Source organism: Rhamphochromis longiceps, linkage group LG16 (assembly GCF_057381845.1).
Source record: "Rhamphochromis longiceps isolate RC_006_pf linkage group LG16, R_longiceps_female_GT1.1, whole genome shotgun sequence".
In the NCBI taxonomy this organism is placed as follows: Eukaryota; Metazoa; Chordata; class Actinopteri; order Cichliformes; family Cichlidae; genus Rhamphochromis; species Rhamphochromis longiceps.
Genome location: NC_140572.1, coordinates 23,828,036 through 23,844,247, shown reverse-complemented (window position 1 = coordinate 23,844,247; position 16,212 = coordinate 23,828,036). Strand labels below are relative to the sequence as shown.

The window sequence follows — 16,212 nt, the reverse complement described above, 5'->3', positions numbered from 1 at the left end:
TTAAGAGCAAATAGCAAGCAGGTGCTGCTAATCTAATGCACGTAATTAACTGATTATTAGTGAGTATCAAAGGTTTTGCCAGATTGCTCATCTGTTGCTGCATCTGCTCATCTGTTAACACAATGCTGCAATCTGCCCAGGAGTGGAAATCTCATCAAATTCACCCTAAGGTGAGATCATAGAAAACTTAGAGAAATACAAACGCCCTCCCCAAAAAACAATAATTACATCTCAGACTCTACAGGCCTCACTTAGCAATTTAAATGTTATATTTCTTGAGAGTATCGTTAGAAAAAGACTGCACGAGTGTGGCTTGTATGGGTTCCCAGGAGAAAGCCTCTCCTTTTAAAAAATGAACGTGGTGGCATGGTTTAGGTTTGCAAAATTGCATTTAAACACACCAAAGATTTTTGGAACCACATCAAAGATTTTTGGAACATTTGTCAGATAGATGAAACCACAGTGTAGATGTTTGGCCACAATGCACAGAACCATATTTGGGCAAACCAAACACAGGATACCAGTACAGACATCTCCAGCTATCAAGCATGGTGGAGGAAGGGTTATGAATTGGGCTTGTTTTACAGCCACAGCTCTCACCATCTTTTGGTCATCGACTTGACTACAACACCTCTGAAAATCAAAGTATTCTAGAGTCAAATGTGACAGCTGTCTGACAGCAAAAGCTTAGCTGAAATCGAGTCATGCTACAAATCAATCAAGCAGCAGATTTACAACAGCATGGCTAAAAAAGAATCAAGCTGTTGCAATGGCCCAGTCACAGTCCAGGCTTCTACCTGACTGAAATGTTGTGATTGAACCTTAAGAAAGCTGTGCATAAACAAATGCCTGCAACCCCCAGTGAAATAAAGCAACGATGTAAAGAAGAGTGGGCAAAATTCCACCACAATTAGATGAGAAACTGATAAATTCATACAAAAATCAGTTACTTTCCCGTGTGTATTGTGTTGAGATACCATGATAAATCTCTAAGCAAATCCTATTTATGTTAAAGTGTTAGCTTCTTTAACAGCACTTACGGCAATCAACTTCATCCGAACCGTCGACACAGTCATTATCAGTGTCGCAACGCCAGGTGTGTGGGATGCAGCGGTGGTTGGCGCAGGTAAACTGATTGGCAGGGCACGTTCCAGGCACGTGTGTTGGGCAGTTGATTTCATCGCTGTTATCAAAACAGTCATTTTGCCCATCACAGCGCCATCCTGCAGGCACACAGCGCTGATTGGCACAGGTGAACGCAGAGGGGGAACAAGTGGTGTCTAAAACAAAAGAAAAGGTATCATCTTTAATTTAAACCATATTAACATAAGCTGAGTAAAAACCCAAAGGCAAGATTTTTTGTAGGGTTTATGTGGGATTATATAATCAACTAAATTAAAGAAAAAAAAATGCATTACTATTAATGCCACAGTTGACTTCATCACTGTTGTCATGGCAATCATCAACACCATCGCATCTGTAGCTGTTTGGGATGCATTTGCCGTTGCCACAGGAGAAAGAGTTGGCCCCGCACTGCAGTGTGGGGGGCTCATTGGAAAGGTCCTCCACACAAGCCCGTTGGTCTGGCGACAGCTTCATGCCATATGGGCAGCCACACACCCTCTGCGAGTCTGGGGCTGGGAAGCAGAAGTGGCTGCAGTCTCCATTAGGATTTGCCGGCCTGTTGCAGAGGTTGGAACCTGAGAAGAGGAGTGGAGGCTAATTAACAGGAATATGACTGACAATTGCAGGCTGAGGCTACGCATGGCAAGCGGAGTGAGAAGAACAGTGAATAAAGGTACTCACCAATCTGAGAGTTGGAGTTGAAAGATTTGACATGCATGATGCCGCTAATGCCTCTTCTGATAATGACCATCTCCCCACCGTCGGTCTTGCGCACACGTACAATGCTTCCCATGCGCCAGTCAGTGAAATATGCATAGCCTTTAAGGGACAGGAGAAATGGAGCACAGCCACAGTTACTTCATCTTTCACCAACATCTGCTAACAACAATTGTCCATTTAACATGATCATCACCAAAGCAAGACATGACAGTTTTTAGTAATCAAAACTCACTCATCATTTAGATCGAATGTATGATATTGTACTAGATAACAGGGTAACTTAAAGCTGATGCCTAACCTTCAAAAATGGTGAGACCAAATGGATGGGAGATCTGGGATATGCGGTCCAAAGAAAGTCTGTTCCGTCCATCAAAGTTGCTGTGCTCTATTTTGTCAAAGAAGGCATCCACCCAATACAGACGCATAGAACTGTGAGGACAGCAAAGCAAATAAATATCAATTTACAATCAACAGCCACATTGAAGCTAAGAGTGGTTCATAGGAGCAACAGTTTATGGGTAAAAAAGAGTAATGGTATATTGTTCACCTCCAGTCGATAGCTAGGCCATTTGGCCAACCAAGAGTAGTGTTTACAATAGACAGCGCATGTGACCCATCACCCCAAGCTCTCATAATCTTCGCTGGCCGGTACCAGTCAGTCCAAAAAATATACCTGATGAAGAAAATGAATAGCACAACATATTTAATTCAGAAACTCTCCCACTTAAGCAAAACCATTAAACTGCATGACATGTTTATCTGAACTTTTGTCAGCGCAGAGCATTTTTGTTTATTTGTTTGTTTTTTTAAGCCAACTTCTTAGTCTTCATTACAATACTGCCTTTCACATAATCAGCTAATCTCAGCTATTTGGCACAGGGGCCTTATGACTTTGAGGCCAAAGGAAATAACAGCTTGTCCTAAATAATCATTCTTTTTAATCAAGGCAGAGTTTAATTTGTGGATACTTTATGAATGGGTGACCAGGGACCGCACTTTGCATGGGACTGCATGGCATTTTTATGCCTCCTAGCTGTATGAGCTGTATATAATTTAATCTTTAATTTCACATGGGGGACAATATGACATGAAGAGACACAGCAAATGTGAACTCTACAGATATGGTGCGAATTTATGTGAACAGCAGCTGAATGCAGTTTTTACAGTTACTAGTATAGAAAAAGGCAATATATTAGTGCAAGAACATTAGAGCATAAGGTTAGATGGACAAACTTGTAGTTTTACATTTTCCTTCAGTCCACTGTAAAGCCCTGGCAAAGAGAAGATGGAGGCATTTCCCAATCATGTTCACATATGGCTTCTTCTTTGCATCATAGAGTTTTAACCTGCATCTGTGGCTGGTACAGTGAACTGTGTTCACAGACAGTGATTTATGGAAGTTTTTCAGAGCCATGCAATGATTTCCATGATAGAATCATGCCTGTTTTTAGCACAGTGCCACTTGAGAGTCCAAAGTTATCAGGGTTATTAGCTATTTTTGGCCTTGTGCACATAAATTTCTTCACATTCTCAGAATGTTTTGATGCTATTATGCACTATAAATGATGAGATATTCAAAGTCTTCACAATGTACCTGGTGCATGTAATGGTGAGCATGAATTTGCTTTAAGGAAAAACAGACAGAAAAATACTAACAATTCGTTGATGTTAAAGTGATTTACCCAATAAGAGGATGCACCACAATGGCTCTGGGGTTATTGAGGTTACGAATGATGGCCCTCCTGGACTTATCAGCTAGCTTCATGACGGATATGCTTCTATATCGGGGGTCAGTCCAGTAGAGGTTCTTTGAAATCCAGTCGTAAGCCAGGTCCTCCACTCCGTCTACTCTGTTGGCTGCCAGTACCTCCCTGCCTGTGCAGATCAAAGCAGTCAGAGCACCGTTTAACATAGAGATGAAAGAGGAACACATTTAAATAAATAGGCTGTCAGCTTCCATTTTCCTCTTCTGGACCGGACAGAAAAAACTAGAGCAACTCCAAAAACAACACCCCTGATCAGAGCAGTGCTGTTTCTTTCTTTCTTTCTTCCTCTGTGTGTGTGTGTGTGTGTGTGTGTGTGTGTGTGTGTGTGTGTGTGTGTGTGTGTGTGTGTGTGTGTGTGTGTGTGTGTGTGTGTGTGTGTGTGTGTGTGTGTGACATAGTAGCTACTTTCACTTCATAACAAGAAATTCTTGGTCCTTATTATTTCTATTTTCAGGTCTTTAGGCTGATATCAGTTATATGAAATATGATCTATTTTACACGATCTGTGCTCCTGTCAGTTCCCTCCCCCATAGCAGCAGCCATATCTTTAGTTTAAATTCAGCTAGACAAGATGCTCACCTGTCCCATCCACCTTCTGTTTATAGATAATATCTTTGGCTGTGTCTGAGAAGAAGATGGCATCATCCTCAGCACTAAAATCCACTCCAACAAAGTAGGAGGGGGATCCAGTAACAGGGAGAATGATGTCCTCTTGAGTAGAGAGGTTGAAAGGGATCCCTCTTATAGCCAGCTGGCTGGAGAACAGCAGAAACTGTCTCACGGCTGTGGGTTTGACATCAGCAGACAAGATTAAAGAAAACAGACATTAGTGACACAGAGCTGAGTAGAAAACAGTATAAAACTCATGTTGATTTCTGTATACACACTATTTTTGGCATTTTAAACCAAGAAACATACTAAAGTCTGCAAAAAAAACCCAAACTTGCAACAATTAAACACAGAAATAATCTCTTACCTAAACATCGCTTGCCATCAGCATGCAGGTCGTAGCCCATGCGACATTTGCAGCGGTAACCCAGTCCTCCATTGTCACTCCTGTGGCTCAGGACACAAATCTGCTCACATCCACCTCTGTCTACACTGCAAGGGTTTGGCACTGGACACAAAAGAAAGCAATCCAGGTTACTGGAAAACTTATATAATCTCGGTAGACTTATACTTTACATTAGTAGGAACCATGAGAAGTATGAGCAGCATCAGGACCATCATAATGAAGATTTGTTTCTCTGATGGTCTTACCTTGTGGCTGCTTCAGCTGATGTATCACTGCTACTCCATGTGGGGTCTGAGATGTTCTGTAAACCACTTCAGAGCTTCTATCTGTAAACTTGTTGGCTTTCATCACAGCCATCTTGGTCCAGTCCGTGAAATAGACATTGTGCTCAAACAGACTGATGCCAAATGGATGAGGGATCACAGTACCTCCGTGAACCACTGTTTTTCTATCAGAAAAAACATTAGGGATGTTTATTTATTAGAATATATAAATGAAAAATCTTACTACTTGTTGCATTTGATTAAGTATTTACCTATGCAAGCCGTCATAGGTTGCAGTTTCAATGTAGTCATAGCGGCTATCAACCCAGTAGATGCGCTTAGCTTCTATGTCTAGTGTGATACCAGCTGGCCAGCCCAATTTACTGCTAATGATACCATAGCGGTTGGTTCCATCCATGAAGGCCCGCTCCAGGCCCGGTTGTCCATTCAGTGACTCCCAATCTGAGAAGAACATATACCTATGAAAGGAGGGGAATATATTGAAGTGGGATTATTAGATCACAGCTTCTACATATAAAAAGTACAGCACATGTATTGTCTAACAGAAACTCCTACAAAATCTTTAAAGGATTTTCCTCTTTTAATTAAATCCAGCATGTACAGAATAGCTATATGTCTCCAACGTGGGTGGCTGTACATTAATTTAGGATAAGCAATTTCTCTGTAACCACCTGGCTCTCCTTCCCCCATGAACTAAACTATTGGATTACAATAAGGGTCATCACTTATATTGCTCGTCACTAATCCACCCAGGGCAATCTGCTAATCTCACCTGCCTCCCCCCCCTCCACCCCATTATTCCATGCCAATGGAGCACGACAGATACTGAATGTGGGGATTGGGAATGGAAACACAGATGAATGGAAACTGGGAGATGTGCTTACCCGACAGTGGGGTCCACCGCCAGTCCTCTAGGGTTTCCGAGGTTTTCAGTGATGAGTGTGACCCGGTTACTTCCATCAAAGTCCACCATGTCAATCCTGTTGACGCTGGCCTCCACTACATACAGTTTATTGTTCACCCAATCCACTGCCAAATTCTCAGGGTAGTCAACTGATACATTTAAAACCACCTGCATGTTGGAACCGGCCATATCCACGGAAAACACCTGTACACAAAAGATGCCATTGTTTTCAGAATATTAGTCTTTAGGTGGTCACGCTTTAAGAAAAAAATATAGGAACATTTTACAGGCTTCATTCATCTGCTTTCTAGTGAATCTAAATATAATGCTTATCCAGTCTCATTAAAGTAAACCCTAATATTAGCTTTATTTTTTATTTATGTATGTATTTTTAAGACCATAGGCCCAAGATTTTGTCTGTCACCACTGAAATTAAAGCCAGTATGAATGTGGATTGCATACTGGCATACAGTTATAGCTTAAAGCTTTGACAAGTAAGTATTTAAGTGCAATATAGAACAGTCAAGAGTCAAGGAAGCATCAGACAGTGTGTTTGCTTATTTAAGTTTTCTGGCTTTTGACATTTCTGTCAAGTTTCTGTCTCCCATTACTATGAATTCAACAGATTTTTGGAAAACTTGACAGTGTGCAGGTGGTTAGACGGGCACTGCTTTTAGCAGCTCTGCTTCATTTGAAACAAGATCCACACGTCTTAAAAGCAGGATTTCAACTGACCTGTTTAAAGAGAAACTGAAGATGTGGAAATAGCCTGGTAGTTTAACCTTTCCGGTTGCATTCACATGCCCTGTTGTGCTCTCCCTACTTTTAATCGGACATGCTGCCATGGAGGTGGCTAATATTCACAGATGCCCAGTCAGCGGTAAAGTCATGTGAGAAAGTTTTCACAGGACTCTGTGTAATACTGTGAAAAACTAAGTACACTTTTGCTGCTTACATAGGAATCAAGAGGGTAAGCAACAGCCAGGTGCTGCTAATCTAATGATTATCTGATCATCAGCACGTGTGAGCGCTTCTATAACAGCAGAAGCTTTTTCAGTTTGCTGGTCTGCAGCATTCAGGTGTGTGTTAACACAATACCACAATCTTCATGAGAGCGAATGCCAGCAAAATTTACCCCAAGGTCAAACAGAACAATACTCAAGAGCTAAATCTCAGACTCTACAGGCCTCAGTTAGCATGTTAAATTTAAAGTTTATGACAGCATAAACAGAAAAACACTGAACAAGTATCAAGGCTCATTTGGAAGGGTTGCCTGGAAAAAACCTCTTCCCTTGAAACACAGTAGCATCACTGTTCGCAAAGCTCCATCTGGAAACCAAAGCGGAGATTTTGGCCATAATATACAGCACTGAAAACACAGCACGTCATGTTATTGCTACAACAGGAGGCTCTACAAGCTATTTAATCATGGCATAGAGCCCTGTGAAACTCAACTTTTTCAAACAAATAATTGTTCTAGCTTTAGAGGTGATAAGTAACAGAGAAAAGAAATATTTAAAAAACTGTACTTAAATAAAATTAGAATTTCAAATGAATTAATTTGAAGTTATTAATCCCCTAAATTCATCTAACAGCTGTAGGTAGTGGTTACTTTAAAACAAAGAACAACTTTAAAACCTATTGTGACATAATGACTGTATAATTAAGCTACTTAAGCAATCTGACACCATATTTAATGAGTAAACCATGGTTTTTACTAAGGTACCTGGGTTTTTCCTGCAATGGAAACACAGTAAAGGAAAAATGCCTTCAAAAGAAATATATACAGTTATTTCTGAGCATTTGATCAGCAAAAATCTCTATTAGGTTTGAGGAAATGAAACCCTGTCTGCCACAATGTGCGTAACTCCAATCATGCTGTGACTAAATCCTTTCTGGGAAACACTGTGCAGGAAAAACTAGCTGCAATGTTAAAATGCGGGTCATACCAGTACTAAAACCCAGTGGTATAATGTAAAAGGTTGCATACTGGCAAAGCCTATTTTGGTATGTAATAAATACTTTATACACTTTATTTCTTTTTAGTTTACTTAAGTATGGTTTGAAATCTAACAATTTCACTTTATTTTGTATTGCTACTTTACTTTAGTAAAAGTACTTCCTCAAGCACAGTGTCACCCTTTCAGCTAATTGGCTACAGTTTAAAGCAGAGACAAGCCAAGACATAATCTGAACAAAGACATTTTACCCGGCCAAAGAATCCACATTAATGGACAGTGTCACTGAAAACAAATACTGCGTGATTAGATCCTACAGGATTGAATTACAAAAATTGCACTGTGGTATGTGAACATCATACCAGCCTATCAGACAGGTTTCAAGATTAGGCCATTTGGATTCCACTCCATATCTACTTCCCCTTCATTATGACCCAGCCACAATGGGGCCAACAGCTATCCCATTATTATAGTATCAACACTGCTGATATCTTATAGGATGACTGAAAGAATTTGGTCCTGGCCAGCGCGAGTCTAACTCGAGCATTTGCACAAACAAGAAATTGGTCTTACATTCTAAAAGATGAATGACTAACACAGAAGTAAAAGCTCAAACAAAACAATGAATGTGACAGTTCTTTATAAAACACCTTATTCTGGATGGTATCCGTCCAGAAGATCATATTAAGATTGTAGTGAAAATCGACTCCCACTGCAATCCCTCTGTTCTGTGAATTAACTAAAGTGCGCAGATTGTTGCCATGGATGTCACCTATCAGCAGGTCTCTGCCATTAGAAAATATCAAGGAAGGGACTCCAGCTGCAAGGGAAACAAAATACAAAACCTTAGAAAAGAACGCAGCCAAATTTTTTACACAGGTTTCTCACTAAAGCCAAAGGCACAGAGGTCAGCCTCTCGGACAACACTCTTTCTATGTTACACAAAGGCTAGAGACAAACTAAAACAACATTTACTATGCAACAATGCACCACAAAGAAACTCGCACAATGTGTTCAGTAGCTGCCAAAAAGGAGAGGTGTCTATGCTAATAGACCTCATTTGGCTAGATCATTCGAACCTTCAAAATGTGAACATTTGTTATGTATGTTAAACTGTTTAAACAGAGAGAAAGTGACACTTACTAGAGGAATCAGCTCTGCAGTATCTGTGCTGCTCCAGGATGTAGCCCTCTCGACAGCTGCAACGATGGGAGCCGATCCGGTCCTCACACAGCTGGTCGCACACGCCCCACATAGAACAGTCGTCAAAATCTTTAAACAGAAATCAGTATCAGCAAGTGAGGACTAAACTCTTGTTGTTTTATTTGAATACACAAACACACCCGAGAGCCGAATCTCAGCCTGGTCTGTTGCGCTTGCAGCTGCGATCAGAAGCTTACATACACTAATCATGGACATGTATTTTGTAGTTATTTTAGGTTTTTAATAATTTCTTTGAATTGTTCTTCAAACATGCTGGTATGATTATAGCAAATACATCTTTATGGATTCTAAAGAATTAGACAAGAATTAGATGCATATAGTTGAATTTATTCTGAAATTTCTCTAATCCACACAAGGTCAAAAGTATGCATACAGGCTCAAATATACACATACATTCACTTAGATTGTTTAATAAGTGGTGCTTAAGGTTCTACAATGTATTTTAATTTGACAAGTCTATTAAGTTCTTGGTTGTGATCAGGACTTCTAAACAAGTTGCAAGATCATCCGTTTGAACGACTGTATATAAGCACAAAAGACTGAGACAAAGAAAAAGATTGAGGTATTTGGCCACAATGAGAAGAGGAGAAGTAAATGCGAGGCTTTCCAACCCAAGACAACTGTATCAGTTGTCAAGCATGGTGGTGGTAGCATCATCCTCAAGGACTGTTTAGCTGTCAGTGGTACTGATACACTGCACAAAGTGGATGGAATAAAGAAGGAGGACAACCTCCAAATTCTTGAACCTCACCTCAGATAAACATCTAGATGGTTAAAATTTGGACACAGTTGGGTGTTCCAACAGGACAATGACCCTAAACACGCATCAAAACTGGTTTTTGGAAAGAATAAAGCAGACTAACATTAACACTCTGGAATGGTCTTCCCTATTGAAAGTTTATGGGCTACACTTAAAATCTGAGTCTTTGCTAGGAAACCAACCAGTTTAAATGTATTCTACCATTTCTGCGAAGAAGAGTGGTCAAATTACACAAAAAGCTTATTGATGGTAACAGACACTTATTTATAATATAAGGGTTACAAAGCCATTTCTAAGGCTTTGGGACTCCATTGAACCACAGTGAGAGCCACTATAAACAACTGGAAAAAACCTGGAACAGTGGTGAGCCTTCCCAGAAGTTACCAGCCTACCAAAAGTACTCCAAGAGCGCAGCAAGAACTCATCCAAGAGCTCACAAAAGAACCCAGAACAACATTAAAGAACCACAGGCTTCACATGTCACAAGTTAAGGTCAGAGCTCAAGATTCAACAATAAGAAAGAGACTGGGCAAAACTGGCATCCATGGGAGAAAGAATAAACCCACTCCTCTCACATTTGTCATAAAAACATCTTGACAAGACAAACGCTTTTAGGAAAATACTCTGTGGATCGACGAAACAAACGCCGAACTTTTTGGAAGGTGTGTGTCACATTACGTCTGGCATAAAACTAACACAGCATTTCAGAAAGGGAACATCATACCAACAGCGAAATATGGTGGTGGTAATATGATGGTCTGGGGCTGTTTTGCTGCCTCTGGACCTGGAATACTTGCTGTGGTAATTGCAACCATGAATTCTGCTGTCTACCAAAACATCCTGAAGGAGAATGTCTGTCCATCTGTTCGTGAACCCAAGCTGATGCACAGGACAATGTTCCAAAACACACCAGCACCTCTGAATGGCTTAAGAAAAACAACATGAAGACTTTAAAGGGGCCTAGTTGAAGTCCAAACCTGAATCCAACTGAGATGCTGTGGCATGACCTTAAAAAGGTGGTTCATGCTCAAAAATCCTCCAACCTGGCTGAATTAAAAAATTCTGCTAAGAAGACTGAGCCAAAATTCCTCCCTGGTGCTATAAAAGACTCATTGCCAATTATCGCAAATGCTTGATTGCAGTTGTCGCTGCTAAGGGTGGCCCAACCAGTTATTAGGATTAGGGGGCAATTACTTTTTCACACAGGGCCATGTAGGTTTGGATTTTTTCCCCTTAATAATAAACACCTTAATTTAGAAACTGCATTTTGTTTTTGCTTGTGTTGTGTTTGTCTGATATTTAAATTTGTTTGATGATCTGAAACATTTAAGTGTGTCAAACAGAAAAAAACATTGGAAATCAGAAACTCAAAAACGTTTTCACACCACTGTGTATATTTGAGCCTGTGTGCATACTTTTCACCCTGTGTGGATGAGAGAAAATCCAAAATAAATGAAAACTTGTGCACCCAATCTTTGGTTTTTGAAGTTGTTAAAGATGTATTCCATATAATCATATCACCCTGAAAAAAACAACAGTTCAAAATATACTCATACTTCTACCGTCACATGACTTGGTGCATCAAGATGTCAACATAAACTACACATGTTTGGCTTTTAGAAACATAGCAAAAGAAACATATTTCTGTCATAGTGAAAAGCATTTAAAAAATCCCAACTCACCCATACCACTGTTTAGTCAAAGATGTTAGTGATAGCTACAGTATCTACCTATACATGTGCGACTGTTGTTGCTGTTGACAATGTATCCAGAAGGACAGGAACAAGTTCCACCACCAGGAGAAGCATGACAGTGATGCTCACAGCTCAGGGAGGCACATCTCCAAATACCTGACCAAAAAAGAAACCTGACTGCTGATATATTCTTCAGTGACACCGTTTGTGAGATTAGATTTCCTAATGTGTACTCAATAGTACACAACACTGGTTGTGTTGATACTAACTGCAGTTGCGTCCAGCAGTGGTGTTCGTTTCATCCTCTCCATCTGGACAGTTAGGCGTCCCATCGCAAAGCTTGTCCAAGGGGATGCACAGGCCAGAAGATGGACATGGCCATTCTCCTGGGTAACACTCCCGTTGTACATTATCTGTAGATAAAAAAAGAAATTCATCCACTTTGCAGGATTATGCACAGAAAGGGAAAGCAACAATAAAAAACAGAGCTGGAAAAAGTTTTAAAGGTGGTACAGTTGTTGGGAATAGAACAGATATTCAGTGGTTCTGATCTAAAGAAAACTGTGGCTGGGTCATTGTCCGGGAAATGGCTGTCACTTTAAATTGACGTAAAGGAGTGGAGTTTTGAGGGGGGTCACATGGGGGCTCAGAGAGCTTCTGCAGCCCATCCTTTAAAAACACACACTCTTCACAGCCATGTGGAGGAATTCTAAAGCACTTTGGGGGGCTGCACAATCTTGTGCCACAAAGAGGCATTTGAATACCACACTTAAGGGAGCACAGGCATAGTATCACTCTAAGCCAAACCAACCATGGTGACTAAAGATGAATCAGGTTTACACAGCTCCAGTTCTTACCCCTTTCAATGCTATTTGTCCAGCTAAAGTACCAACGCTTCTCATTCTAATTTTACAGATAAATCAGATAAACGTTGACTGATTTTTTTAGCTACTGTATACATACCACAGCCTTTTTCATCTGCATTATCTTCACAGTCATCCTCTCCATCACAAAGCCAGACTTGATGGATGCAGCGGCCACTGGGACAGGTGAAGTAGTTGCCTCTACATGTAGGATATGCTGCAGAGCAAGGGGGGGAATAAGACATTTGTTTATCTGCACCAAAATAACTGTAATTAGTGACGGTGACAGTGACAGGAGCCACATACTGCAGTTAAGCTCATCGCTTCGGTCTCCACAGTCATCGTCGTGGTCACAGACGTAGCGTTGAGGGACACACATCCCATTATGACATGAAAACAGGCCCGCATTGCAGCGCTGTGCTAAAGAAATCACAGCAGAAAGAGAACAAAAAAGGGCTTGATTTGTTGATTTTGTCATCTTTCTGGTTGTATTTTTGGAAGACCCCAAAACGTCTTTCACTTCATGCATTAGCACCAAAATTTATTGTCTCCTTACTGCAGTTTGCCTCATCAGAGCCATCACGGCAGTCGAGTATCTGGTCACATCTTTGGGTCCGGTTGTAGCAGGCCCCATTGGCACACCTCAGCTGTGTACACTCGGGATAATCTGTAAGATTAACCCATCATCAGGCAAATGTTATGCATTTAAATCAACCTGACAACTGTGCTCTTTTCAGCCTTTAACACGTGAAAAGCTCTGTGAATAGGAGGGATAAGAGACTAACATTTAACAGCACCACCACAGCACCAGCAGTTGCCACAGCATTCTTTATGCAACTGTGAGATTACCACCGTGTGCAGTGCTGCGAGTCTACCATGTCGGCACAATAATGGCATAGCAGCTGAACTTCAGCTTGACTAATCCACCAAAGAATCTGCAATCAACCTCTGACAACAAGAAGCATATTGTGGTCCATTCTGTCAGTCAGCGAGCCTCTTAATCTTAACAAATTGATTAAAATGCCACAGGAGCCTGAGATAAAAAAAAAAAAAAAAAGTGGGGGGAACCACCTTGGAGAAGACTTACGGCAATTTCTCTCATCGGAACCGTCTGAGCAGTCTGCCAGACGGTCACATTGGTACTCTCCTGGGATGCACACACCATTACTGCAGCTGAACTGGCCACTGGTGCATGTCCTTCCAGCTAGGAAGAGATAAAAAAAGTTTGTATTCATCTATGTGCAGTTCAAATTTCATTTTATTGTAGATAAAGGGACTTAAAAGTCATCACCGTACCTTACTTCAGTCCCACAGACTATGTGGGGGGTCATTGTTAATCATTTCAATGTCCAATCCCACATGGCCATAGTTTATGTTTGCAAGAATTCAAATTATTTCAAATATTTCATTCTAAGTATTTTTTAATAAGTTTACTTAATCACTGAACAGCTCCCTTTATAATCTGATAATGATGTAATATACTCACGGCAGTGCTGCCTCTCATCTGAGCCATCCTCACAGTCTTCCTCATCGTCACACACCCATAGGTTTGGGATACACTCGCCGTCACTCAGACACTGGAAATGGTTGCTATCACACGTTACCTGAGCTGTGAGACAGAGCATTTCATTACTTACGCCTCCTGAATGAAATCCAAAAGTACAAATCTTACTGCTGATCAAGTGTATTTTTTTATTACTTATACTTTACTTGTGCTTAGCTACAACCACACTAACGTTACTAATTACTGTACACACAGAAACACTTTATTACAATATATTTTCATTGATAGCAGGATTTAGTTCCTTCCACTACCGAAAGCACTCACATCTAACAAGCATCGTACATGAAATATTAAAACCTTTGCAGGCATCATATTGGCAAAAAATGCAATTTAATAAGTAACTCACGGCAGTCGTGCTCATCAGAGTCATCGACGCAGTCTGACGTCCCGTCACAGTGCCAGTCACCGGGGATACATCGACCTGTCCCGCAGCGGAACTGCCCCAATTCACATCCTGCATGCAATCACAGCTTGAGTTCAACTTAAGCTTTTTTTCCCCAAAATGTGCATTCTATGTTAAATTTCAATTTTAGTTCTATTCCTGTTTGTCATCCTGTCCAAAACAAAACATAAATAAATACAAATAAATTATGAATCAATTGTCTTTTATATATGCATTGAAAAACAGGCCATGGGGAGGGAGGGTAGGTGTTCTCTGATATAGTCTGTTGCAAACAGCATTGATGAGCCTTGGAGACAAACGTGCCAGCCATCCAACCGACAGTTACACAACCTTCACTGCGCTCTTCCCAAGCTTCCTTTTGATGTTCTCACTGAGGGGCAATGGTAGAGATAAGGTACCATGGCTCTACCTTCCCTGACGTTTACCAGGAGAGATTGATTCAAGCAGCATAGTTCAGAGGCAGAGCACTCCATCAGACCCCGTTCAAATAGGAATGTGCAATTTTGATGGGCTCTTTGACAGCCTGATTTATGGTGCATGCTTTTCCTGTCCAGTCAGAAATGTAATTAGAATAAATACTGGTACTGGGTGGTACCGCAGCCATTTCAACCCAAATTCTTTATGAGAGGAAGTGTGAGGTGGTGATTGGTGGTGCATGCTCAGGGTTGGGGGTCTGTCTCTGTCCTGTCTTATCCAGCATTTTGAAAACAACGTTCCCCTTTGATCAAATACCTTCTTGAGAATTTTTAAAAATCGAGAGTTTTTATCTAAAATCTAGGGCTTTAGTAACCTATATCATGCCTTTACAATTTCACAATAATGGTTTTGGCCACAAGGAAACATTTTTATGGTGCAATTCAGCTTTAACTGAGTGAAAAGGTGTCTGCAAGGTCAGAAAAGCCAGCGGGCAGTTGAGTGATGGTACTAAACGCTATTTAAAGGAAACACAGACTATATTTAGCGCCAAGAGTTTATCATTGCTTTGAGTTATGGACTATTTTAATGATAGATTGCTTCTAAAGCAGTTGTGTGGTCACTGCCGGTGCTTCTGCACTAAAATAGTTGTGTAGGTTGCCTTCTTGTCTCCAATTAACTGCTTTACAAACAGCTCAACAAAAAAAAGGGCCACATTTTTAACTCTGCCAGCAGCTATCCAGGAAGCAAACCTTTTTTCCTGCTCAGTTTACTAATGATAAAATTGCTCACAAACTTGCTCAAAGGAGGTCGTTGTTACAAGTCAATAATCCTGGAGGTTTCAACTATAGCACGGAAGAAGCGTTGGATGCAGGACACAAGTAGCAAAAAGACTAAATCTATTAAACAAAAACAGCATATATACGCTGATAAAAAGAAGTGTTGTCTGTGCAGGACAACTAGGAGTTTCAAAAAGAGAAAAAAGAATGACAAATAATAACAAAAATATATTGATTGCTATTGACTGTGAAACTGGATGCAATCTTATCAATGTAAACATCTAAAAGAAAGTGATTTTTCCAGAAAAAATGTTTCATTAAGACTTACATAAGAATATAATCGTGATTTGTAAGTAAGTACACTTTAAGGTGACAATTTTTATTGTGACATGATGCTTCACTCGGGAACTTTTAAGCAAGTAGCATGCTGCTTACCCATTGATGCTTGCCAATTAGTTATCTAATGATATTACATGTAACAATGCTTAACTCAGGGAGGGCAAACACTTCTTTTATAGCCTTCTGCTTTGACTACATCTTGCTGGCACTACATTACATCATTTATCTGAAATCAGTTTTCATGCTGAAGATTTACTTGCAATGAAGTTTTTTAACATTTATGTATTTCTCCTTATTTACTTAAAGAGAGAAGTATTTGGAGTATTTCTTCTACCACTGAAATAAATCTAGAGGTGTATAGACGCTATAAATGCACACAGTGACACCTTAAAGGCCAGTA

At 40.4% G+C, this 16,212-nt stretch overlaps 1 protein-coding gene across 2 annotated transcripts in view; it reads right to left on the bottom strand.

Moving 5' to 3' along the window:
- The window catches only part of lrp2a (low density lipoprotein receptor-related protein 2a), a 54,347-nt gene that overhangs the window by 34,850 nt on the left and 3,285 nt on the right, over nt 1–16,212 (bottom strand). For both annotated transcript variants that reach the window (XM_085384859.1, XM_085384860.1), the window contains exons 2-22: nt 14,224–14,331; nt 13,800–13,922; nt 13,401–13,517; nt 12,870–12,980; nt 12,620–12,733; nt 12,414–12,530; nt 11,720–11,863; nt 11,487–11,606; nt 8,916–9,044; nt 8,423–8,592; nt 5,795–6,018; nt 5,162–5,368; nt 4,872–5,074; nt 4,588–4,728; nt 4,191–4,394; nt 3,528–3,720; nt 2,393–2,518; nt 2,144–2,274; nt 1,807–1,944; nt 1,419–1,700; nt 1,041–1,280 (exon numbers count right to left, since the gene is read on the bottom strand). In XM_085384859.1, coding sequence (XP_085240985.1) covers nt 1,041–1,280; nt 1,419–1,700; nt 1,807–1,944; nt 2,144–2,274; nt 2,393–2,518; nt 3,528–3,720; nt 4,191–4,394; nt 4,588–4,728; nt 4,872–5,074; nt 5,162–5,368; nt 5,795–6,018; nt 8,423–8,592; nt 8,916–9,044; nt 11,487–11,606; nt 11,720–11,863; nt 12,414–12,530; nt 12,620–12,733; nt 12,870–12,980; nt 13,401–13,517; nt 13,800–13,922; nt 14,224–14,331 — 3,342 coding nt within the window. The remainder of the gene's footprint in view (nt 1–1,040; nt 1,281–1,418; nt 1,701–1,806; nt 1,945–2,143; nt 2,275–2,392; nt 2,519–3,527; nt 3,721–4,190; nt 4,395–4,587; nt 4,729–4,871; nt 5,075–5,161; nt 5,369–5,794; nt 6,019–8,422; nt 8,593–8,915; nt 9,045–11,486; nt 11,607–11,719; nt 11,864–12,413; nt 12,531–12,619; nt 12,734–12,869; nt 12,981–13,400; nt 13,518–13,799; nt 13,923–14,223; nt 14,332–16,212) is intronic.